General features: G+C 51.1%; 1 protein-coding gene across 1 annotated transcript; it reads right to left on the bottom strand.

The window, feature by feature from the left end:
- On the bottom strand, positions 1–23,060 carry SPARC (secreted protein acidic and cysteine rich). Its single transcript, XM_082835891.1, has 10 exons — positions 23,004–23,060; positions 12,627–12,696; positions 11,064–11,126; positions 10,377–10,464; positions 8,842–8,963; positions 6,889–7,009; positions 4,994–5,127; positions 3,967–4,115; positions 1,751–1,899; positions 1–1,265 (listed from the first exon to the last, which is right to left on the bottom strand). Exons 2-10 carry the CDS (start codon positions 12,681–12,683, stop codon positions 1,237–1,239), a joined length of 912 nt encoding a protein of 303 aa, XP_082692017.1. The 5' UTR covers positions 12,684–12,696; positions 23,004–23,060; the 3' UTR covers positions 1–1,236.
- Between the last annotated feature and the right edge of the window lie 2,426 nt (positions 23,061–25,486).

Raw genomic sequence — 25,486 nt, 5'->3', positions numbered from 1 at the left:
GTCACTAAGACACATGCAAAATCACTCAGGAAGGCGGTTTCTAAGTCAGTACTTTTTATTTTGAAAGATTTGTCAAACTCTTCACATCGTGGTGAGAGTTTACATGATTAATAAGAAGCAGCTTTTTCATGAAATGCTTGGAGGTGAACGAGTTCTCAGCCTGTGAGATCCGACCATCCCATTGACTTTGAAGTTTCTTTTGATTAATAGAAAGAAAAGAGAGGGGTGGGGGAGAAGAGGAGGAACGTGCTGGCAACCACAGGAAAGATCCCTCATGACAGCCATCCAGATGTGAAAAAAGAGGAAAAAACAAAAAAAAAACCCTAAACAAAACCGATTCACCAACTGCACTTTTTCTGTTTTCCAACATTCTGAGCCTCTCTTCTTGATTTTGGCCTTTCTGGCTGAAACACCCTCCTACTCCTGCATCTCCCAAAGACAGTTCAGAGGGGAGCAGCCCTGTACAATGTGGTGATCTGTCCCCCAGAGGTGTGGTGGATTCTAGAGAACTGATGGTCCACGGCTCTGAAAAGTTTGAACAAACAGCCTAATATGAAAAGAAACAGCACTGAAAAGTGAGGGGGGGTGGGGAATGGTGAGGAACCGGGTTTACGTGAGAGTTTATGTATTCCCAGAACACAGTCTTGGGTTCTTTCTCTCAGTTACAGCCCCGGGCAAACAAGACTTGTTATCTGCGGTTCTGGCTGGTGGGTTCTGCAGGTTTTCCCCACCACTGATCCTCTAGCCCCAGAAACATCCTTGCCAACGTCACATGTCTATTACTTCCCTTTGCCCACCTTCAGGCCATGTAGGGATGACCCCCCTGGCAGCCAATACCCTGAAATAAAATTAACACAAAGTCTGATACAGTGAGTATTAGTTTCAAACAGAAAAGTAGAAAATCTAAAGATGCAACGCGTGTTGAAGGCAGACTTGAACAGATCAAAATTTCCACCTATATGCCACTAAGACGATGGGCAGAGGTGCAAAGGTTAAGACAAAAGTGGGACCGTTAGTAGATGAGTAAGAGGCCGTGATAGCTGAGTTACAGCTAAGAATGTCATGACTTGGGTTAAAATTTCCATGTTTAGCACCGTTAACGTATTCATTTAAGTCTATATTAGCACCTTGACCCCAGGCAGAACAACAAACCATCCAAACATTTTAAACATTGGGGAAAACAGGAGGGGGAAGGTCAAAGAGAAAGAATCTGGTTCTGCAGGTGGAGACGTGGCTTTAGATCACGAGATCCTTGTCGATGTCCCCTGTAAAGCAAGAAGAAGCAGCGTTAGACTTGGAGGTCGGTGTTGATGGAGATGTGCTTCCCAGAGAGTAGGCGGATCCCACCCAGCCCCGGGACCAGGGGCCAGGTGACCCGTCCAGGGTCAACCAGGGAGCCTATGACTGAGAACTTTGGTCTCCCCCTCCCTGGCCGGTCCTTGTCACTTATACCCACTGCCAAGTTACACTCCCTGTCTCCTCTCTAGGCGCCTGTCAGTTCCCAAAGTAGTGCTAGACACAGAGTGAGAGCTGATGCTCGAGGAAGGGAGAGAGAAGGAGACACCGATGGATGGACAGAGAAGGATCAGGAAGCCGCCTGAGAGAGCGAGGCCCACCCAGGCAGGGAGAGCAGACAGAAGTTAATGAGGCACAGAGAGCAGAGATGGGCAGAGAGGACAGACACGCAGACGGCAGAGAGGGCAGCGAAGAGGGAGGGAGAGGACGGCGGCCCCTTTGCTCAGACACTCACTCTCCTTGATGCCGAAGCAGCCGGCCCACTCGTCCAGGGCGATGTACTTGTCCTTGTCCAGGTCACAGGTCTCGAAAAAGCGGGTGGTGCAGTGCTCCATGGGGATGAGGGGCGCACGCAGTGGGGCTAGCTCGGTGTGAGACAGGTACCTGCAGGGGATGAGGTGGGGAGAGCCTGAGAGCTTGAGAGAGCCCCACACCCCTGCATGGGGAGCCAGGGGCAGGGAGCCTGCCCCTCGGGGCCAAAGGCAAGGATGCTCAATGCAAGATGAGAAGCCAGAATCCTGGGTCTCCCCCCAGCTCTGCCACTGACCTGCTGTGTTTCTGAGAGCACAGCCCTGCCCCACCCTGAGCCTCGGTTTGCCCCTCCCTCAAAGGGGGAGGAGTTGACCATAATGTCTAAGGGCCCTTTCTGTTCTGATGTCCGTGGGTTCATAACACAGGTCTCTTGGTGCATGGGTTTCCTAATTGGCTAAGAGTTGAGGGCACAGAAACTTAAACTGAAAATATTCAGCACTTCTGCTATTGGTAGATCAAAATCTGGTATGGAACAACGATGCATGTTTTCTGTGGACACATGTTTTTACAGCTGCAAATGCACATTAAAGAGGCTAAAAAGAGATGCATCAAAATGAAGAAAGTGCTGACTTCCGGGGAGGAGCGTGGGAAGAGGCTGGGATTGGCAGGGAGGGTGGACGGAACTTTATCGTTTGTACACTGTGTCATGTGTAAGAAGGAGGCCTTCTGATTTCTCTCCCACTGTCCTTCCAGCTGGCCTGGACTCCAGAGCACATGTATGATTTTTTTTCCTTGTTCCCCAGAGCCCTCAATTCGTTTTCCTGAAAAAACACTCTTCCCCAAGGGACTACAACTTGACTCCAATTATCTCTCTGAACCCCAGGCCCTCCTGCCCCACCCAACTCAAGCAAGGAATCACACAATGTTTGAACTGAACCCTCCCCCGCTTCACTGTATACCAGTGAGAAAACTGAGCCCCAGAGAGGGGCGGGGACTCAAGCAAGGTCACCAGGCAGCTCTGGGACAAGGAGAGGGGAAGGATGGATCCCCTGACCCAGGCTGAAGAGCTTTCCCAGACTCACAGTCCTTGCAGCTCCATCCAGAAGCCTCCCTCCTGGCCCCTTCCTCGCTCAGCCTGAGCTCCAGATGTCCCCTGACTTCTGCCCTCCCCACCACAGTATGACTCAGATGGATCCCAGCCACGGAAAGAGCCTGGGAGAGAAGCAGCAGGGAGTTTCCCAGTGCTCAGGAGACCCCAGGCCCCCAGGATCACCCACAGGGTGGGCAGATTCCAGGCACAGGGGCTGGACCAGGAGGGAGCGGTGAGCTTCCCCGAGGGGAGCGTCCCTGGGCACAGCGTGCAAGCAGGGTGGCCTTCCTTTTCGTGCTGCTCCAAGAACACACAGCAAAAGAAGGCCGGAAGGCGGTAGTGAGGTTGACCACCACTGCTCAGCTCTAGGTGCTCCAGCTTCCACCTGCAACTTCCAGGAGCCTTCTTTACTTTTTCCTTCGATTGGGAAAAAACTGATCATCACGCAGAGTGTGAGCTCCATGGGGGCAAGGGCCATGTCAGTTCCGATTACTGTTCAATCCCCTGCCTAGAATCGTGCTGGGCGTGTAATAGACACTCAGTGTTTGTTCACTGACCAACTCCCTGCCTATCCTGCAGGGCAGTTGCACAGCACTTCCTAACTCATTGCGATCAAACCAAGGGCTTGCCTTGGGGATGGGGCTGGCTCTGTGAGTTTCTTGAGAACTTCCAGGGCCGGTTTGCCCTGTTAGGGCTGGGTCTCAGGGTCTTGCTGAAGGACCGTGAGCACACAGCCCGCCCCACCTTGGCTCTGCCGCCCCGAGGAGTCTGGCGTTCCTTCCTAGCTCGCTCTCCCTTCGTGAATGGATACCCCAGGCCAACACTCACCGGGTTAAGGATGGCTTTTCAGTTCCAATAGCTTCTGCCTCTTCCGGCAGGAGGGAGTGTCTCATGGCTTTCTTCCCTCCTGGTCCTGCATCCTTTCTCCTACACCTGTCCCTTCCTGCCACAGCCCTTAGGCAAACCGTGGGCTCTAGGGCTGGGAGCAGCAGAGGCCACTGGGAGGTTTTCTGACCGCATCTAGTGCACCTAGCAATGCTGACCCATGACTGTCCACTCCAGAGCCAAGCCAGAGCAACTCCCTGGGATCGGAGGGCCTGGGGTCTTACCCATCGATGGGGTGCTGGTCCAGCTGCCCGAACTGCCAGTGCACAGGGAAGATGTACATGTTGTAGTTCTTCTCAAAGTCCCGGGCTAGCAGCTCCACGGGGTGGTCCCCGGCTTCCAGGCGCTTCTCATTCTCGTGGATCTTCTTCACCTGTGGGAGCAGAGACGCGTGGGACAGAGTCCGGGGAGGCTGTGCAGACCAGTCAAGGCCCCTCCCCCCTCTGACAGGAGGCCAGAGCTGGCGGACGCCAGCCAAGGCCACGGTTCAAAATGAGGAAAGGAAGTGGCGTAGATGGGTACCAGCATCTCGACCACAAAAATGAAGGCCTGGGGCGATCTCAAAGGGCTCTCCGTAGGGCTGCCACACCAGAATGACTGGGGAGTATGTTCAGATGCAGCTTCCTGGGGCTCACTTCACAGAGACACTGATTCAGTGGGCCTGAGGCGGGGCCCAGGGAGCTGCATTTGTCAGTACTCTTAGTGCTTGGTATGTCCATTAAAGTTTAAGATCCATAGACTCAGAAGGAAAAAGGAATAAAGTTATTTATGTCTCTTATGGAGACAAAGTGAGCAGGTCTTTTTTTTTTTTTGCGGTATGCGGGCCTCTCACTGTTGTGGCCTCTCCCGTTGCGGAGCACAGGCTCCGGACGCGCAGGCTCAGTGGCCATGGCTCACGGGCCCAGCCGCTCCGCGGCATGTGGGATCTTCCCAGACCGGGGCACGAACCCGTGTCCCCTGCATCGGCAGGCGGACTCTCAACCACTGCGCCACCGGGGAGGCCCAGCAGGTCTTTTTGTTACAGGACTCCTCAGAGCCTTTAAGGCGTGAATGTACTCTAGGAGCCTTCAAAGGCAGCAAGGAGGAGTCTGTGTCCTAGCGCCCAGAATACAGGCACTCGTTGGAGTGGGGATGTGGGCTTACACTTGGGAGTCTAGATCTAAGAATGAGACTGTGGATCCCAGCCAGCCTGGGGCCAGGAGGTGTCCAGCTCAGGGGCCCTGGGACAGGATGAAAAGGTACCACACTCACTCGCAGCTTCTGCTTCTCGGTCAGAAGGTTGTTGTCCTGATCCCTCTCGTACAGCGTGACCAGGACGTTCTTGAGCCAGTCCCGCATGCGCAGGGGGAATTCAGTCAGCTCAGAGTCCAGGCAGGGAGCGATGTCTAGGGTCCAACACACAAGGATGGTCAGCACAGACCCTGATTCTCCCTGCCTGAGAGCCAACATGCTGGCTGGGCGGCTCTCCCTGCCCCACGCCCCACGCCCTCCTCCAGCAAGAAGCTTCAATCAGCGACCTTGATTGAAGCACAGGGCTCAGCCTCTCTGGGCCACAGTGTCTTCACACCTTTTGAACAAAAGAGATTGTGTGGGGGGAAGAATGCTCTGCAAATGGGCAAGTGCAAAGGGCACGTCTGCTGTCCCCTTGACCTTCATCTGATCTGCGGAGGGAAATGGTTCCCTCCAATGGCTCTTGCATTTTTCTGGGTGTTGCGCCCTGAAAACAGAGGCCAGGACCCTCGATGATGATGTTGACTCTTGAGAGGTGTTTGAAGCTGGGATACTGAGGAATAGCATCCACCCATAGGCCCCGCTTAACTGGGGTGGGGATTCAGGTATGCTTGATCACCAGAACGTTCTTAGCGATACGATTCCATCCTGGTCTTTGGAACCTAGGATCCCAGAGTGTCAGACCTGGAGATATCATCCAAGTCCACCCTCTTGTTGGACTTATTAGAGGTCCGTGTGGAGAGAAGGGGCTTGACTAAGGCCACACTGTCAGAGCCTCATCCAGCACCAGAGCATGTGGGTGCCTGAGGGCCTAGGGGTCCATCCTTCCCTCATCCTTTCACCTATGGAAAGCCCCCTCTGTGATTAGGGCCACAACCTTCTTCACCAGCAGCTGGGGAGTGGAAGAGAAGATCTGGGTTGGAGACGCTAGGAGTTGGAGGGAGTGAGTGATACGCCCCAGAGGACGGGAGAGCCTCTCAGCACGTGTGTCAGTCTCACTGCCCAGGAATCCCTACCAGCATTCCTCCCCCTGCCTTCCTTCTCTAGGCTGTGCCTTCTCATTTCACACCCTGGGCCCCGTAACTGGGAGAGCAGGGCTGACCACAGGAGAACCTCATTCCCCCTCCTCCACCTTTCTGCACGCTGCACACCTGAGGCAGGTGAGGGGCCCTCCCCAGGGTCATCTGGTGCCAGGATGTACCAGACACACCACGTGGATGTTGTCTTGGAGGGGAGCAGAGGTGGCCTCGGGTGTTTCAGATGATAGGGAGGCAGCCACGGTGAAGCAGAAGCCTCGGCCAGCTGAGATTGCACCTGGGATCACTAACAAAGAGCCAGACGACACCCTGGCATCCCTTCCGCCAAACACCCGGCTCCCAGGTTTCTAGAAGAAGGTGGTGAATCATATGTCTTATGCGGGCAGACAGGAATGTAATGGAGTAAAATGGCCAAGGATATGACAATATTGAGTAACAGGGCCTAAGGGGAACTGACAGCCTTGCCCCAATTTTAAAGCATTCAAATTCAAGTAGTTTTCAAACACTTTATAGGCCCAGGTAGAACCTCACTTTTGCGTCACATGTTGAAGCAGGAAAGATTGTGGTTAGCCCTATAGAAGAACTTCCTCATCTTTACAGGAAAGAAATGAGCTGTCTCGGATGCCAGTGAGAGGCTCCAGAAATCCTCCCTGATCTTGTGCTCCCACAACTGCTCAGTTCTTCCCTGGACATGTCCTGAATGCAGACACCTATTTGTAGACAATCATCTCATTTTATAAGTGGGAACCCTGAGGCTCGGGGAGGGGAAGAGATCTGCCCAAGATCACACAGCACAGGAGTGGCAGAGCCAGCATCCGTGCCAGTTCGGTGCCCTCTCCCTGAGATGGGAGGCTCGGCAGGGTCCGAGGAGAGACTCACACTTGCAAGGCCCGATGTAGTCCAGGTGGAGTTTGTGGCCCTTCTTGGTGCCCTCCAGCGTGCACTTGGTGGCAAAGAAGTGGCAGGAAGAGTCGAAGGTCTTGTTGTCATTGCTGCACACCTGGCGGCAAAGCATAGAGGGCGTCACACTCATTCCCAGAGCCCTTCGCTGGTACCGCCATCCTTGCCCATTTCAGAGATGGGGACACTGAAGGCCAGGCAAGGAACGTGATTAGCCCAGGGTCATACAGTGAGTTAGTGGTGGAGCCCGGACAAGAATCTACTCTTTGGGCTCCCAGGCCAATGTTCAGCCCATGCTGAGAGCCACTGCTGGTCTTTGAGCTGTGGTATGACTGAGCTGTGGTATGACATGGGAAAGCAAACCTGGGAGATATGGAAAGGATGAATTGAAAGTGAGGATGGGTAAAGCGCAGGGTGTGCAGAAGAGTTAATACAGCAGACCTGGGATTGTTATCCTTAGAAAGGCGTGCTTATGAGGTTGGCCCTTGGCTGGAGTCTGAAAACGTGGCTGGTAAACAATTCCCTGCACTGTTAGAAAACTGTCCACAATGATGAAAGTGGCTCACTGTGCCTAGATTGCTTGTACAAATAATATGGTTCATGCTGAACGTCTGTTTTCCTGCTTGGAGTCTGGACTTCGGGTACATGCTAGGGAGAGGATGTCTGTGTGACTAGCCCTCAATTAAACGTTGGGTGCTGAGTCTCTAAAGGGCTTCCTTGGGCAGAAGCCTTGCTCACATGCGGCTACATCTCGTCTTTGTAGCTGGGGAAAGAGTGGGTTCTGTGAGACCCCTCATGGCAGGGGGAAGAGTAAGCAAGACTGTGCGTGGATTCCTCCACACTCTGCCTGTGTCTTGTTCCCTTTTCATCCAGCTACATACCCTTAAGTCTTAGCGGTGAGTGCAACTGTATGCTGAGTTATGTTGGTCCTCCTAGCGAATCTCTGCATGAGTGGGTGGCGGAGCAGAGATGCCGTGGGCTGAACAAAGGCAGTGGCAGAGTAAGTGGCTGTGTCAGGAGGAGGGGAGCCTTGCGTTGAACATCCTGCACACGCTTATTGCTTATATTATCACTGCAGAGGGAGAACTGATGGGCATTGGTGACCAGTGCGGTAGGGGGTGAAGGGGTGACGAGGAGGGGAGAGTTGACAAAGTTGCTAAAACTTGGAGCCCAGAGAATAAGCTGTACTGGGGAGAGATTGAAGATGGAGAAGCCAGGTGGGAGGTTGTGGGAATGATACTGGTACTCGATTTGTTGCCCTGAGCTAGGTTACCACTAGCACAATGGTTGACATGCATGGGTGCTCAATAAGTATTTACTTGGATGGATGGATGGATGGATGGATGGATGGATGGATGGATGGATGGTTGAGTCCTACTGGAGGTGCAATGAACAGGTTTGAAAGATTTTTTAAAATAGCACATATTGAGAACTTACTAAGTACCAGACATCATCTGACAAGTCCCCACAATAGCCCTATGAGATAAAGTCTATTTCTGTCCCATTTTTAGAGGTGAGAAACCTTGGAGTGGAACATCGCTAAGATCCCACACGAACAAGTGGTGGCGATGGGGTTTGGTGTCAGCCTTCAGTCTGACCCAGAATGCACATTTTCGGACCTGCTGCTTTGCCAGGCTGCTCCCACATAGAAAGCCCCTATCTCGGTGCCTGGCGGTGTTGATGCATTCATTCCCTTTGGAGTCTGAGTAGAGCTGGAAGCTGGTGGCGTCACGTCAATTCCTGGTGGTTGCTGGAGAGTCCAGAGACGGGAAGAGCCTCCCCTCCGACTCACTTGCTGTGAATACACCTAGCGAGGGGACCTCTGAGACTGGAGCTGCCCCGTGGGACCACCAAGCCAGCAGTGTTCTGGGCAGATGCTCTGTGTTCTGAGGACCCCAGCCCCCCGCCCTGCCCCTGTCCCTCAGGCCTCACCTTCTCAAATTCGCCAATGGGGGCAGGGCAGCTGGTGGGGTCCTGGCACACGCACATGGGGGTGTTGTTCTCGTCCAGCTCGCACACCTTGCCATGTTTGCAGTGGTGGTTCTGGCAGGGGTCTGGTAGAGCACAAGGGCACCTGGTTAGCATCACCCGGGCTAGCACGTCCACCCCACCCCACAATGGATCCTTGGACAGAAGTCCTAGACTGTGGCCCCCACTCGGGCTTTGAGCAGCCCTGCGTCCTCCCTTCTCTTCTGCTGAACCCAGCAATGGGCATGTAGGGGAGCAGTTGGCTCAGTCTGGGGATTAGAGACTCAGTCTGAGGTCAGGGCCAGGCACACTTGGGGGGCTGGGAGCTCAGTCTGGGACCCAGGAGCGCCAGGTACCGTATAGCTCCCCCAAGGATGGAAGCAACCATTGTGTCCTCAGCTGTCGGTGGATCAGTCATCGCAAGGCATTTTGGGATTTTAGAATAGACTTTCTAGAATGACTTGGAAAGTCAGCTGTTGTCACGGAGCCAGGGAGCTGTGAGGCCCAACAAAACAGACTTGAGCGGCTGTAGCGGAAAAGGGAGCAGAGCCCCAAGGCCCACGCTGAACAATAGAGCCTGCCTGTGTCTGGTAAACACTGGATGAGGGGCGTGGAGGGGAAGGAACGTGACTCAGTAGACGCCCCTCTGCTCCAATGAGAATATTCTGTGCCCTCAGGATGCGAGCCCGTCTAGCCTTTTCCTCCTGGTGCTTGGCTGGGGTATCATAGTCATGCTTTGTTGGAGGCCTGCCCTGCTAGGCCCTGGGCCAAGGGCGCTTCTGCTTATCTCATAATCCTCTGACGGCCCTGGGGCAAGGATCTACCATCTTCACCCTTCCCCAAGTAAGACATGCGGAAGCTGGGCTCAGAGAAGCTTCGCAGGCTGTCGGAGGGCATCGCAGAAAGAGGCGGCGGTTTGGAGGCAAGCCTTGTTTGCTTCGCCTCCAGAGTCTGTGCTACTAGCCCCTGGGGTACGGAGCATCTCCACTGTGTGGGATGGGAATGCTGGCACTGTGGGTGGGAGCCAGAGGCCCTGGGTCATTGCTGTGGCCCTGGCGCTAACTCCACGGGTAGGCTTATATGAGCTGTGTCAGGTTTCCAGGCCTTATTTCCCCACGGCTGTGTGAAAATCAAATAAGCTCACGAGTGTGAAAGCTTCTGGGGCCATCGAGTGACCAGATGGGACTGGGGACCTCAGTGGGAATGGGAAACCCAACTTTGGAATTACAGTAAAGGGCTATAAGGGGAGAAGGCCATTTGCAGCTGGAGAACTTCCCTTCCTGACACTCAAGGCCTGGCTATAAATAGATCTTTCCAGATTCCAGAAAATAATCCCAACCTTTCAGTCAAGGCAGTTTCTCCTCCACGGCCCATCCTGCAGTGAGGACCCCACCCTGCATTTCCTTGGGAAGGAACTTCATGCACGCTGGGCCCACGCTTTAGGCCCAGGTGGCAGAGGGCAGAGCCTTCATGTGACCAGACACGGGGAAGGGACCTACTTTCAGCCACCACCTCCTCCTCGGCTTCCTCAGGACCTTCATCAAATTCTCCTACTTCCACCTGGACGGGGTTGGTTCCCACAGGTACCTGGGGTGGAGGGGGAAGAATGAGTCAAATGGCCCTACCCCCATCCCAGACCTGCAAGGAAGGGGCAAAGGGTGGAGGGGGCTTGCCTGGAGCCTCAGGTACCCACAAAGGGATGGGGAGAGACAAGCTGGAGAGGGGCACTGGGCCCAGGTCACAGAGAGCACAATTGCCAGGTCCAGAAGTGAGACTGAATCTTACAGGCCGCTGTGCCTCTAGGGCCCCAGAGCTCTAGGGAGATGCCTCAGAGCCCACCAGGGGGGTCAGAGCAAGAGGGGGTGCCAAGCTCTCCACCCTTGCAGCCACACCAGAGCAGCTCCTCTTTCATCTGTTTGACATATGGGGAAGACCGTGGGCGATCATCTACGAAAAAATGTCCCACAGCTTAAAAAGTAAACAAAATTCAAAATCATAGTTCCCAACTGTTAGGTTCCGTGGAAGGTTTGGGGAGCATTCAGGAGTGTGTCAGGATTGGGGGATACACAGGATTTACATCTGTGCTGCGCCCGTTCCAGCAGGAGACCCACAGCACCTGTCTGGCTTTCTCAGGGAGCAGATGTGGGCAAAGAGGGGCCACAGGTCTGGGGTCCCTCCCCACCTACCTCGGATACCTCAGCCACGGTTTCCTCGACCACCTCCGTCTCATCAGGCAGGGCTTCCTGTTGCTGTTGGGAAGTGAAAATGGGGTTTGGAGAGGTCAGGGCCAAGGCCAGCTTCACTGCTGAAGTGCCTCGGCCTGGACCTCTAAAGCTAGGGAGTTAGGAGAGCGGCTCGCTCTCCTAACTAGGAGGCTGTGCACTTGGGGGTCTCCAATGAGCAGAGCCCCTCAGGGACTTCTGTGAGCAGGGATGAGGCACAGGAGAAGCCAAACACGGGGGCCCTGTGGGGCTCTGGAGCACCTCCCTTTATAGTTATATCCGGAGCTTCTATCTAAGGTTTGGCTTGGAAAAACATTTCCGCCGCTTAGGCTCCCATGAAGTGTGAAAACCGCTAATGCAGACCAACTTCCTTCATCTTACAGATGGGAAAACTGAGACCCAGAGGGGATGAACACTGAATTTTAACAGAGGTCATTATCTTCCCCACAAGCATGATATCATCATCATTATTATTATTATTTGGCGATTCCTTCTTGGAGTCAACTTGGAGTTAGAAGAAGCAAGGTAGCATATGACTTTGAGGTGCCTGGCTGGCTGGGGCTTCTTCTAAAAGTGATGCTGACTTGCCAGATCTTTTGCTAAAATCTCACTGCCTGGTCAGGATTGCCAGCATCTACCATCATCACACCTTCTAGTGAAGAGAGGGTGAGGGAATCATAGGTGGAAAACTTTTCTTTGCCCGCTTCACGTTTCTTCCTCCGTCTTCCGGTCACAGCTTCCAGCGTAGCATTGGATGACCACTGCTGGCCCTCTCCATGCGATTCTTGGAGGGCCTGTCAGTCAAGGCGCCTCACAGTCCCTTGGCCAAGAAGCAGGCCCAGGACCCAAACTCAACTAGATTGGCTCTCTTTGAATTTTTTTAATCTTCTTGGCACATTTTCTCAAGATGTGAAAACTGTCGAAGTAGAGACATTCAAATGGCAACACCTCCATGACCGTCCATTAGATCTTACCTCCATGACCGTCCATTAGATCTTACCTCCCAGATCCCGGAGCTGCCCTTTTCTAGTTCTCCCCAAGGCCTTGGATTTTATAATCTACCCCTATATCCTTTTCCCTCCTAATTTAGTCAGATTGGAGTCTGTTGCTTGCAACCAAGTAGCCCTCACTGATTCAGAAACTAACTCAGCCCTCTCTCTGTGGCTTGAATCCCTTCTAGCATCACCCCCATCAGCATCCCCGCCCTCTGCTAGAATTCCTCATGTGACAAACAGGTCATTTCCTTCTAAAGCAATTCTAGTCCCTTTCTGGGAAGCTCTGATTGTTAAAAAGTGCATCTTCATGTTACATGGAAATCTCTCTTCTCTGGAATCTCCACCCAATGGTCCTCATTCACTTTTACTTCGGAGCTTATTAAAGAAAAAAAAAATTTTTTTTTTTAATTAGACAGTTAAATCAAGATGGGAAAGTCTCTGTCCCTTCTGAGCATCTAGGGCTGGCAGATTCGATGCCCCTGGGCTGGTGATGGGAGGTAAGACCAAACAGATGTGACCTTTATGTACTTACCGGGGCTGCCAAGGCCCACCCGGCCAGGCAAAGGAGGAAGAAAATCCAGGCCCTCATGGTGCTAGGAACCCTGTGGGGAGGAGAGAGATGGAGAGTTCAGTGAGGGGGAGGTTTCTTTTTGTTTGGGATCTTAGTTCCCTGACCAGGGATCGAACCCGCACCCCCTGCATTGGATGCGCAGAGTCTTGACCACTGGACCGCCAGGGAAGTCCCCAAGGGGGAGGATGCTCGATGGAGAGTTCTTGACGCTGAATTCCTGTGATATGCAAGGTAATTTTAGGTGGCCCATGTTAAAGGATAGTGAAAGACACGGGAGTAAGTTGCTTCTACTCATTTCTCTTTCAATCCTGATTATATGAGAGAGTCTCAGTTTGGTGCTAATGTGTCTTTAACACCTAACACTCATCCCTGTTGAACTGAGAGTATGCCTCTGGCTCAGAGCCTCCACAGGAAACTACATCCAGCTGGAATTCAATAAATTCGTTTTGTCTCTTTTGTGTTTAGTTTTACAGTTTCCTTCTATTTAGGACAAAGGTACACAGATTTTTCCATTTATGGTAGTGATCTTAAGTCTCCTTTCTCAATACATTTATTTATTTATTTATTTATTTTTAAAATTTATTTTTTTATTTTTATTTTTGGCTGGTTGGGTCTTCCTTGCTGCACGCGAGCTTTCTCTAGTTGGAGTGAGTGGGGGCTACTGTTGGTTGCGGTGCGCGGGCTTCTCATTGCGGTGGCATCTCTTGTTGAGGAGCACGGCCTCTAGGTGTGCGGGCTTCAGTAGTTGTGGCTCACAGGCTCAGTGGTTGTGGCTCGCGGGCTCTAGAGTGCGGCTCGGTAGTTGTGGTGCACGGGCTTAGTTGCTTCGCGGCATGTGGGATCTTCCCGGACCAGGGCTCGAACCCGTGTCCCCTGCATTGGCAGGCGGATTCTTAACCACTGCGCCATCAGGGAAGTCCCCTCAATACATTTACTTAAGTTTTTAAAAAGTGATTCGACAAAGGTGATTGGCTAATTCGTCAAGTCTGGGCAATGCTGAACCAGATCATGTTCAAGGGTCCCTTCAATCCCTGGTGTTCTAGGATTGTTTTCTTCCTCTACCCCAAACTCTCCTCCTCCCCTCCTCTTCCTTCTGCTTCCTTCCCATCTCTAATAAGAGAAGCTAATGGGCAGCAACCTCTTGCCAATTTGAGACAATGAGATCTACATTCTAAACAAAGAACAATAGTTTTTGAGTGTGGCCAGTGGAACCTGTGGCCATACTTTCCTCCATTTACCCAGGAGGATGGTACTTCTCTGGATCCTGTGTGGGAACTAATATCCAAATACTTACATATGTTGCATGGTACCTTCCCTTTCCCCTTCACAGTTAAAGGATGTTAGCTGAGATCTAGAAAATTCTCCTGCCCTGGTCACTGCTGTGACCTTCCTCTAGATGCTGAGCTCTCGACTCTAACAATCTCATGACCGGAAGGAATCTTGGAACAGAATCTCCTCTGATGGTTCACTGCCAAAATACCATCCCTAACTGCGGAACTATGGTGGGGACATTTCGTTTCTTGTTCTAACTGAATGGACTTCCGTTTCCAAATGGCTTTAGAAAGGTCTTCCTTATTACTGTTCAGTTTGCCTCCCTCAAGCTTCTCCTGGTCTACTCTGATGGTCCTTCTGTGGCCACAGAGGGCAAGCATGCTCCCTCTGCCCCCAAGCAGCTTTTAGCCAAGGTGAGCAACAACCGTATCTTCCCTCGTTTGTCCCCAGAAACTTCCATATCAGTCCCATTATCCCTAGTTCCTCCCAAGACTTCTCAACTGACCAAGCACCTTGGTGGGAGGTACCCTGGCATCGTGGAAGAAACACTTGGCTTGGAACTAAACACCAGGGATTCTGATTCTGTCGAAATACTAACCTGGTGTATTGGTTCAATCCTTCATCCTCTCTAGACCTTGGTTCCCCCTTCTGTTGAGAGGGTTAGACTAGGTGGATACTGCGGTGGTAGCCTGGGCCCTTAAGATGCCCTTAAACTGTCACAGCATATGCTGGTCTAGGCATACATCCTCCCCTCTGATATTCTCCATTTTAACTTGGATTCTGGTATTTGGGGAAACAGACAGGGGAAGGGCAGACTTCATAATGGTCCCTTATTGGATTGAAATAGACACTAAACCTCACTATTTCATAGAGTATACAAGAAATAAAACCAACAGAAATTTTAAAATATCAACCTGGGAGCTTGGCTTTTCTTCACGATGTCCCCAACTCCCAGAGGAATCCAGTCTTCCCCTTCCAGGCAGTTTTGGGAACGTTCCTCCCCTCACACAGCTGTATGCTTTTCTTCCCCCCTCTCCCCGCAAGCCTTGAGGTAGAAAAATCTCCCTTCTTCCTTCCACATTTGGAAGAGACAAGCAAAACAACGCCCGTATGTGGCTTTGGACGCAGGGAACAGGAGAGAAAGCATGAATGAAGGGCTTGTCTGAGATTGTTTGAAGTTGAAGGGTCAAAGTGAGACTCGTAGCAGGAACAAAAGAAGTCATCTCGTCTGGGCTCCAATTGCAGAGAAGACGTATCGTTAGAGAAACAGCCCAACTAGGACTGGAAATGAAATAAGCTTCAGGTTGGAGAGCCAGGAAGACTGATGTCTCCAGAGTCTGTGTCCTTCGTATGAGCAGAGGAACTGCTCATCTTTGACCAGGGAAGGGTTTGTGGGTCAGCTCTTCTGTCTGTCCTGCCTCACCACCTGCGCTCTTTCCCAGGGAGACACTGACCCTTTCTGCCACCCCCATCCTTGGTGCTGCAGCCGGAAGAGAAAAATAATTCTACATCTTACAGTACTTTATAGTTTCTAAAGCCCTCCCATATAGTACTCTGTCCCCTCGGAGCCTCTGACACACCGGCAGGCATGGGAGGGCTCTGAGTCCTGCTGTCACAATGAGGAGTCTGTGGTTGAGAGGGAGAAAGTCATGCAACATTCAGGCCCCTTCCAAGCTGACAAACTCCCTTCCCGTGGCGTTGGTTTGGGCCTCACAGGGGTCACGCTCGGAGATGGGAGTGGGGTGGGAGAGAAAAGCGGAAAGCGAGAGTGTTAAGAAAAGGACACGAAATCTTGGAGGAGGAGTTATTCTCCAAATTTGAGGTTTTGCCCAGTGCCCAGTGCTACCTCACCAGTCCCAGAACCCTCTCCCTCCAGATGATGGGATGGGAGGGAAGGGGGGCAGCTGGACTGTTCTCGGATGCGCGACCATACTCCCTGCATACCTATGACCTCCCTCTTGGAGATTCTGTAAACCATCACTGGCCGAAGAGGCAAGGCACCCATCTTGCAAAGCTAAGGGGGTGCATCAGTAATGCCAGCAAGGTCAGAACACAGGGTCAAACCCCAGCATCCAGAAATTATCAGCTGTGTACCCATCCTTTGCCAATCAAACCTAGGTCTGGCGTGCCCAGGGAAAATAAAAATACTTTTGTATAAATGAGCAATTTTAAATGAAAACTCCCTTCTTTGTATCTCTTTAGTTTGTAATGACACCTGTGTTTATCCTTTTCAAAATGTCTTCATAATCCGGCATCCCACTGGGGGCTGAAGGCATGTCTTTCTGCCTTTTAACACAGGAGAGAAGGCTGAGGCCCAGAGCCGGAGCCGGGGAATAAACCTGCCCAGAGCCCCAGGGAGCGAGCGGCAGGGCTGAATGAGGACCCAGGCTGCCCCCCTCTGCCACTGGCGTGCCCTCCACCTCACACACTGTTTCCCTTTGTGGCAGCTCCCTCCCTAGGTGCTCACCTGAAGGGGGCCCAGTTAGACTGCGAACTGGCCCAAGTTACAGGGAAGGAAAGGAGCCTGGGGGGGGGTGGGGGGATGAGGGGGGCAGGAGGTGTGTTTCCCTTGGCTCAGTGGGCATCAGATGCAGACACCGCTCACTCCCACCCCGCCGCCTGTCCTGCCTCCCGTTCCGTACATCCAGTCCCTTCCTTTTGCCTTTATTTGCTATGGAGATGGCTGAAAACCCATCCTTGGCTGCCAGCAGGACCCGAAGCTGAGGTCACTTCTCTGGGGATGGAAAAGTACAGCCAGTGCCCCCAGTTCATCTCCCTCAAAATATAACGGGCCTCCTTTGGGCTCTCGCTGGACACTGAAAAGTCCCTGAACGTCAGAACTGGGGGAAATCTCAGAATCATAAGATTTTAGATCGTGGGTCTTAGAATCATAGACCCCTAAGAACATGAAACACAGAATGTGAGATGCAATCATCGAATCTTATTTGAGTAGAAGAGTTTATGGAGCAATGCAGTCTAATAGAACTTTCTGAGATGATGAAAATATTCTATATCTGCATTGTCCAATATGGTAGCTACTGGCCACCAGTGGTTATTGAACACTTGAAATGTTGCTAGTGCAAATGAAGGGCTGAAGTTTTCACTGTATTTCATTTTAATTAAATCTGTGCAGCCACATGTGGCTAGTGGCCACCATATGAGACAGGGTGGTTATCAACTTTTATAGAGTCAGTATGGTAGAAAGGTAAGCCCAGGGGCTCTGGAGATAGAATATACAGGTTCAAATCCTGGCTCTGCCACTTAGCATTTGTGTGACCTTCAGAAAGTGACTTTCCCTCTCTGGGCCTCAATTCATGTCTCCATCTGTAAAATGCAAATAACACACCTACCTTGAAAGGCTCATGGGTGATTTGCCCGAGAGAATACAAGAGGTTAGCAATGGAAGAGCATCTTAAAATCCAAAGATCCCAGAATCTCCGTCCCCCTTGAAAATCCAGGCCAAGAATACCAGCTCTTTGTCTGTGGCCCAGGGAGAAAAGGTGTTGGGGTGGAGAAAGGGGACATTGCTCCTCTTGGTCTCAGGCACAGCAGCCCAGCCCCCAGTGGGCACAGTGACAGAGCCGGCCCCAGGCTGCCCTCTCAGTTGAGCTGCTGACGCAAACCAGGCGTCTTGCTTCCACTGTTTGGCTTGCAAACAAGGGCTCCAAAAAAACACATGTTCCTGGTAAACAAGCCCAAAGAGAGGAAAACAAGTGTAGAGGCTAATAAAGGAACCCCGGGAGTGAGCCAGGCCCGCCCGGGAGCTGGGACTCAGAAGGAGGGCTGAGCCAGGCCAGAGAGGCACCAGCACGGCCAGTGTAGCCACATGGGCACTCACACCCCGGGGGAGCAGACGCAGCCAGTCAGAGGTGATGTGGAAGTCGGGTCCTGGGTTCGAGTCTTGGCCATGTTGCTCCCAGCTCACCATGCAGATTAGGGTAGGCTCCTCTACTCCCTGGACCTCACCTAGTGCCACTCATCTGCACAATGAGGGGGATCTTTTAGACCAGTGTATTCAACATACAAGCCAGGAGCTCTTTCTCTCAATGAAGTCTTCTGCAAAAGTCCAAATCTGAAACAGCTAAGAGCCTCTTGCATTTGTTGAACATGTGAATGTACTATTATCTATTCAATGAATTAGCTTGAAATTAAAAAAAAAAAAAAAAAAGCAGGTGAAAGCGGTGTTGAGAGGGGGGCTGGAAATCCTGTACACTTGGACACCCCCTGAGACACTTTGGAATGCCTCTAGGTTCTTTCATGAACAGAGTTTGAAGCCCTTGGGGCCAGGGGGTCCCTAAGGTTCCTTTCAGCCCTGACATTCTGAGTCAACTGAGGCAGAAATCTTTCAGAATACCACCTTTCCCAACTTGCCCCTTGACTCCCTGCTTCCACTTCTAACATTTCTTGCTGGAAGGGAAGAAGCTAAGGGAAACTTTTAGGGTATTATGAGTGCTCAAGCCTAGCTTTGAAAAGGTTCAGAGGCAACTCAGAAGTAGCCCCAGAGTGTGAGACTAGAATCAATCTGACTGAGGTTCTGTAAACACATCTGAGATGCCACGTTTCACCATGGTTAGGAGAGGCCCCAGGGTGGAGCTTCAGGCTCTCCTTCTTGGCTCCCCCTAGGGGCCACTGCTGCATCTGGGTGACCACAATGAAGGGGATGAAAAATAACATCAAAGTGTCCAGGCTGTCACATCCTAAAGATAGCAAATCTGTGGCATATATGCCTCCACCTGCCCCTCCTGTGCATGTGGCAGACATTACTAATCAATCATACAACCTTTTCCTCTAAAGTCCAGAGTGGCATTCAAATCCTGAACACAGTTCTTCTGGCAGCTGCTACAAATGGATTGGCATTGTCAAGCCATGGGAAATCTCTTTGCCATGCTTCTGATTTTAGACATAGGGAAACTGAGGATCAGAAAAGGAAAATAATTCACTTGAGGTCAGATGGCAAGCTAAACTTCCCAGATGTTCAGAAACATCCAGATGTTTGCGTTTTTAATTTTTCATCTGATCAAGTCAGGATCCTAAGGCTATGACCAACACAAGATGGCCCAGAAGGATCCACAGATGAGATGGGTTAATACCAAGTTTCTGAAAGAACCCAGCTCTGGAGACAGTTGCTATTTCCATTTGTATTTTCCCTATAGATATCAAGCTCTATAGCTTGACGAGTGAGGGCAGAGTTAATTTCCTGTCTAAGACATCTTCTGGGTGAGAAGGAGGCTGTTTTTCTAAATAATTCTGTCAAGTCACTGGTTGCTGGCCTTGGGCCTGCACAGCCCAGCTGTCCCTGAGTTCAGGGTTGGGGTCAGGACCCAGGCTCTGTGCTGTAGAGAAAAAGTAATTTCTTTCATCCCCAGGGTTGGCTGAAAACTCAGCTCCAGCCTTTCCTTTCCTCCTTCAAAGGAGGTTAGGGAGGGAGCCAGCAGGAAGCAAATGAGCAGCCGCCCCTTAGCCACATCCTGCTGCCCTGATGACAAAGCCATGCGGGCTGGCTTAGGCCATGGCAGGCCAGCAAAGGAGAGAAAGAAGTCCTGCTCATCACTTACTATTCGCGGGGCTCATTGCCTCTACAGGGAGGAGTGTATGGAGGATGCCAGCCTGCTCAGATGAAACAAACAGAACACGCATTGAACATCTGGATGTTTCCAGACATCTGAAAGTGTGGCTCGGGCAACAGTTTGCTGTGTGACCTTAAGTGAGTTATTCTCCCTTCCTGAGCCTCAATTTCTGTCTCTAATATGTAACAGGCGGTCAGGAGTCTGTCTCCCTGCCATGGCCTATAGTTAGAGCTGGCTGTGCACATACGTGTGTGGCTACAAACAGCAGTTGTGTATCTGTATGAGTGACCTATGGCCCTGAGGACCTCTGCGTGAAGCTGTGTGTGCGACTCTGTGCATGTCTACTTGACTCGGCATCTGTCGGTTTCAGCCTGTGTTGGTGAGGGTCAGAGTTTGCATATGCATCAAAATGGACACCTGGGCCATGTCTGGGAGTCAGGGTATCGTTCAGGGAGAGGTTTGAGTGCATGACCTTCTGTGTCTGCTCATGTATTGAGACATTTATTTTTAGCTATGCCAGTGGGTGCCTGTTGGTGAAATCAATGTTTATATATTTGGCATCCTCGTGGGTTTTTTATCTCTGCACACAGAGCTACCTATCTAAATAACCTCAAAAATAAAATGTTTTCCTGTTTACCTCGCATCCTCAGCTCTTTCCTCCACCATCCTTTTCTATTTATAGCTTATTTTCAGCAAGGAAGACTGCTCTTGTGAATAGCAAACCCCAGCCATGCTATTGGTTGACAAGTCTCTAGAGATGGATAAAGATTTTAGCAGGACTGTTATGTAACCCAAGACCCCCTAGCCCATCCTCTCTTGTTTCCTTTTCAACTAGGGGGCCAGGAGGTGTTAAAAATGTAGCCCAACTATTCCTTCTAATGAAAGCGGCACCTGGCATTTAGGTTCACAGGACTTCAGAGCTGGAGGGGTACCTGGAGACCATCTAGGTTACATTCCCCATTTAATAGATTGGGAAACTGAGGTCCAGAGAGGGGAAGTTTCTTTCCAAATGTCACTCACTGTGAATTAGGATCCACCTCTGCCATTGCCTTGGCCAATGCTCTTTCCACACTGGAGGGCACAACACTCTTGGGAAATACTCAAGAAGATGCCCAAATCAAAAGAATTTGAACAATATTTATTTCGTTTAAATGTGCCTGTCGGCACTTTTAGTAAAGGGAAGTTATATCCAAACCCCAAGATGATGAAGCTGCCAGACAAAAAAGGTGGGGATGATTTCAACTCTTTGGATGCCATAAATTCATCAGTTCTAAAAACCCATCTGATTAAGTGGGAGGGCCACAGTGTAGCAAGTGCTTCGCTGTGCATCACCCTGTTTTGTCCACACAGTATCCCTTTGAGGTGGTGCTGTTATTGCTTTTTAACCAAAGAGGAACCTGGGGCTCAGAAAGGAGAAGCTATTAGTTCAAGGTCAAATGGCACTTTTGAGGCAGAGGTGGAATTGAAACTCAGGTCTTCAAGTTGCCTGTCTAGGAAGCGGGAAGCATATCACAGCCTCACAGCTGCCCTGGGGTGCTGGGAGATCAGAAGGGCAGGACCTAGAGTTTGCTGTCCTGGTGTTTGGGGACAGAGTGGAGTGGGGGACATTCAGACTGAGCCTGATGTTCTAAGTGTTTCGAGAGTCCCCAGCCAGCAGGCAGAGACCCTGAAAAAAAGGTTGCCGTGGCAACTCGCATTCCTCATAGAGTGAGTCATGGCAAAGAAGAGCCTTTTGGTGGGTGGGACTTGGAAAAAGTTTCAAAAGTTGATTCCTTCCCCAGGCACCGCCCCCTTCCTCCCCACCCTCCCTCCCTCCGCTCCAGGCTTTGTCGATGTGGCAGCTGATGGCTGAGTTAACTCTCTCTTCCCCCAACCACTCCCGTTTCAGTTTTTCATCCTCCTGCAAATACACCTTTGCTTCCAGTACCCACCCACTCCATCTTCCACATCATGCCCTCCGGCTACCTGGAGGGTCAGCATCCATTTGAGAATATGTTAAGACCGAAGGCTGTGAACACCCTCTTCTACACTGCTGCTGTCTCTGCCTCTTTCTGTCTCTGTCTCTCTGTCTCTCTCACACACACACTACTGCATATACAAATTTAAGGGGTTTGCAGGTGCCTTTAAGCCTATTCAAAAGCTAGTCCGTGGATTCTGGTTTAAGAGACCTTCCTTTGAAAGTTTCAGAGGACGCCGGGCACCCCAAAGACCATCAATCAAGTCCACCCCTCTTACTTCACAGACAGGGAGACTAAGTCCAGAGGAGACACTTACCTAAGATCACACATAAAATGTGTGCCTTCGGTCTGCCACCTTGCTTCTGATGTGCTTCTCACCCTACTGTCAGCACTTGGGGTGTATAGAAGTTTAACCCCAGAGAAAACACTTTCTCTATGTGTTCTGCATAGAATAGAATTTTCCGGAGGAAAATGTGTGCCTCTCTGTTTCTTTTGGGGCAGTGGGCTTCCTAGAAGACATGCCTCCCCCAATGCCCCCTTTTCTCTCGGTGTCCTCAGGGACTCAGGAAGTCCACTTCTCAACCAGCCAGTGGAGCCGTAGACCGAAGAAGACCTAACACCAGCCTGTGTAGCGTTTGAGCTTCTCATAGCAAGGTGTGAGAAGGTTGCCCTGGAACCCTCTCCATCTTTCCTCCTCCCTTCCACTCTTTACAGCACATCCCCCCACCCAGCCTCCCATCAGACCCAGTGCCTCAGCTGGACCATATCAGATGTCTGGGGTCTTCAGATCTAGATACACAGAGGGCTACTGCTGACCATTTCCTGTGTTTACACCCCAGGGAACCCAGGATAAGACTGACTGTCTGATAGTGCTATTTCAGGGTGAATGGCACTGGAATCAGTGTGTGTGTGAGTGTGTGTGTGTGTGTGTGTGTGTGTGTGTGTGTGTGTGTGTGTTGGAGGATGGTGTTTGAGAGGGGAGAAATTCCAGGGAAACAGGAGCCTTCCCAGAGGTGCTGATTAAAAATGAAGACTCCCCCTTTGCCTTCCAGAGATCATTGTATCATTCAGGCAAAGTCTCTTTTGGAAAACAGAGCCGCTGACCAAGAACCAAGTCTAGGAAGTTTCTTCTTCTGGAATGGGAAGCAGGGCAGACTCTGCTGCCAGCCGGTCCCTCTTGCAGCTGTGCCCAGATCAGATTCCCAGGAAAGGAAGAGGCTGCCACATTTGTAAAGGCAGCCTCTGAAACCAGAGAGACGGACATAGAGAGAGACAGAGAGAAGAGACTCCCTCAAAGACAGTCTGATTATTTTCTGCGAACCTAAAAGGGAGACCAAGTTTTCCTGAAAAGCAACAGGCAGCAAGTCCGTGGTCCCTTAAGGAGAGCAATGATGGAGCAAAGGAGATGCACATCCCTGTCTCTGATCCAAGAGACCTCCCGGCATAGCTTCCCCTCCCCTGTACACAAAGTTGAGGAGTGAACCAGAGTGCAGGGGTTATGGGACTAGAGAAGGGACAGGCAGGGCAGGGGTCTTGCATACCTCAGTGGCAGGCAGGAAGGCAGCAGGCGAGAGCTCCGGGCAGTCTGAAGGTCTGCAGGAATGTGAGGGGTTTAGAGCCTGGTAACAGGAAACCACTCGGAGCTCTGGGCTGGGTCTCGCCCTCCACCCCGCAGTCCCTCCTCCTCCTGTGTCTCCTCCTTCCCCTCCCTCCCCCTCCCCTTCTCCCCACAGCCAAAGCTGTCTCTGTCTTCCATTTCTTTCTTCCTCTCCTTGTGGGTCAGGACGGCCCACCTCCCCTACCCCCGCCTGCCACGTGGGTTCTGGAGCCGTTGCCTAAACAGACAGACGGAGCGGTGCGCCAGGGCTGGAAGGGGCGGCAGGAATCACCTAGAACAGCCTCCTCCTTGTTCAGAGGGGAACTGAGGCCTGGAGAGGCAAGGGATCACCCCAGGTTCCCAGGGTCAGAGCCAGGCCCAAGGGTCTTGATTGTATGACCAGTGATTTTTACAAGAGCCTCCCTAACATTAGTCAGTGCTGAGGAGGGCAGAGCAATTGGAGGGGGGTGTATCTGTGACAGAGGCAAGGCTAGGACTCGCCTCTATACAGACTAAAGAAGCTGCCATTGATGCGTCATCGCTGATGATTCGGGATATGGTCTAAAAATAGCCACTCAAACTCTAGCTGCACCGGCAATGGACACAGAAGGGGTTAGCGTTCTAGCTGGGGGATCTATGTCATCAGTATAGAACAGATAAGGTAATTGATGATATCGACTACAATCACAGAGGTAACAATGGCCAAGGTTTACTGAGGACTTAGAATTTTCATAGGTATTGTTATTACGCCTATTTTACTAATCAGGAAACAGAGGCGCAAAGAGCCTGAGTTAGGTGCTCAAGATCACGTGGCTACAAGTGGGCTGGGCAGGCTGATTCTCCATTCAGCTTGGTTCACTCAGGCTGCAGGAGCTTCTCGGTGCAACAGGTCTCAGTTGAATATTTATGAGAATACTGATGAGTGTATGAATATTTATGAGTGCAGGCCTGGCACTTTGAGAAGTATAAGAATTAATATCTGGTCCTTGTCCTCAAGGAGCTTTGAATCTTGCTGAGAGGGCATGCCTTAGGCATCCACCCACTCACATGAGGAGTACAGACTCTGAGGTCTATCCCCAGGGGCTCAGAGTGGCAGGATCTCTGAGTTGGAGCAGGTGGAGAAGGCTTCCTGGAATAGGCGGCTCTCAAAGCATGAACTGGGTTTGAATAACATGGAAAGGGAGAAGGCAGAGAACATTCTCATAAACTTCTATACAATATGGCCTCCACCTCCTTGGCCATCCTCTCCTGCTGCCACTCTCTTCCTTTTTTTTTTTTTTTTTTTTTTTGCGGTACGCGGGCCTCTCACTGTCGTGGCCTCTCCCGTTGCGGAGCACAGGCTCCGGACGCGCCGGCTCAGCGGCCATGGCTCACGGGCCCAGCCGCATGTGGGATCTTCCCAGACCGGGGCACGAACCCGTGTCCCCTGCATCGGCAGGCGGACTCTCAACCACTGCGCCACCAGGGAAGCCCTCTCTTCCTTTTTTACTCTACTCCAACCACACTGGCTTCCTTTCATTTCCTCAACAACCACAACGTTATTCCCACCCCAAGAGCTTTGCACTTGCCCTTACCTCCGCCGGGAAACTTCCTCCATCTGATTGTGTGTACCTGGAGTTTTTTCACCCTTCAGGTCTCTGTTCTAATGTCATCTCCTAAGAGAGGCCCTTCCTGACCCCCTCTCTCACAGGCATAGCTCAGCACCTTTCACTGTTTTGTTTCCTTCCTGGCACATGTCACGATCAGGAGCTATTTGTCAACCGTACTAGACAGACACTCCATGAGGATAGGGGCTTCTCGTGCCTTAGGTGCTGCAGTGCTCCAAGTGTCTAGAGCAGTGGCCAACACGAAGCTGGCTGTCAATCAGTGTGGGAGTTGTCTTTTACCTAGGGTTCCACCCTGCAATGGTGCCAGCACTGGTCTTCACTGGTCTTCAAGTGAAGTTAAGTCAGAGAAAGACAAATACCATATGATATCACTTATATGTGGAGTCTAAGAAAAACAAAAAAAGATACAAATGAACTTATCTACAAAACAGAAACAGACTCACAGACTTAGAGAAGGAATTTATGGTTTCCAGGGGGGAAGGGTTGGGGGGAGGGATAAATTTGGAATTTGGGATTGACATATACACACTACTAAATATAAACTAGATAACCAACAAGGACCTACTGTATAGCACAGGGAACACTGCTCAATATTCTGTAACAATCTAAATGGGAAAAGAATTTGAAAAGAATAGATACATATATATGTATAACTGAATCACTTTGCTGTACACCTGAAACTAACACAACATTGTTAATCAACTATACTCCACTATAAAATAAAAAGTTAAAAAAAAAAAAAGAGAGAGAGAGAGATCCTCAAACCTGCAAAAGTCTGGGCGTCTGTGCATTTTTCTTCAGAGAAGGTCCATGCCTTCCT

Source organism: Leucopleurus acutus (genome assembly GCF_964270905.1).
Source record: "Leucopleurus acutus genome assembly, chromosome: 3".
Lineage (NCBI taxonomy): Eukaryota > Metazoa > Chordata > Mammalia > Artiodactyla > Delphinidae > Leucopleurus > Leucopleurus acutus.
Note: the sequence above shows the minus strand (reverse complement) of the source record. Positions and strands in the feature narration are given on the sequence as shown.

Bases quoted from the DNA above. Each gene is read 5' to 3' on its own strand.
- SPARC (XM_082835891.1), bottom strand. From the start codon at position 12,683: ATGAGGGCCTGGATTTTCTTCCTCCTTTGCCTGGCCGGGTGGGCCTTG. The intron at 10,465-11,063 runs GTAGGTGGGGAG...CCTCCACCCCAG, and splicing joins CCGTGGCTGAGGTATCCGAG to GTACCTGTGGGAACCAACCC. The intron at 7,010-8,841 runs GTGAGGCCTGAG...CTTTGCCGCCAG, and splicing joins CCATTGGCGAATTTGAGAAG to GTGTGCAGCAATGACAACAA.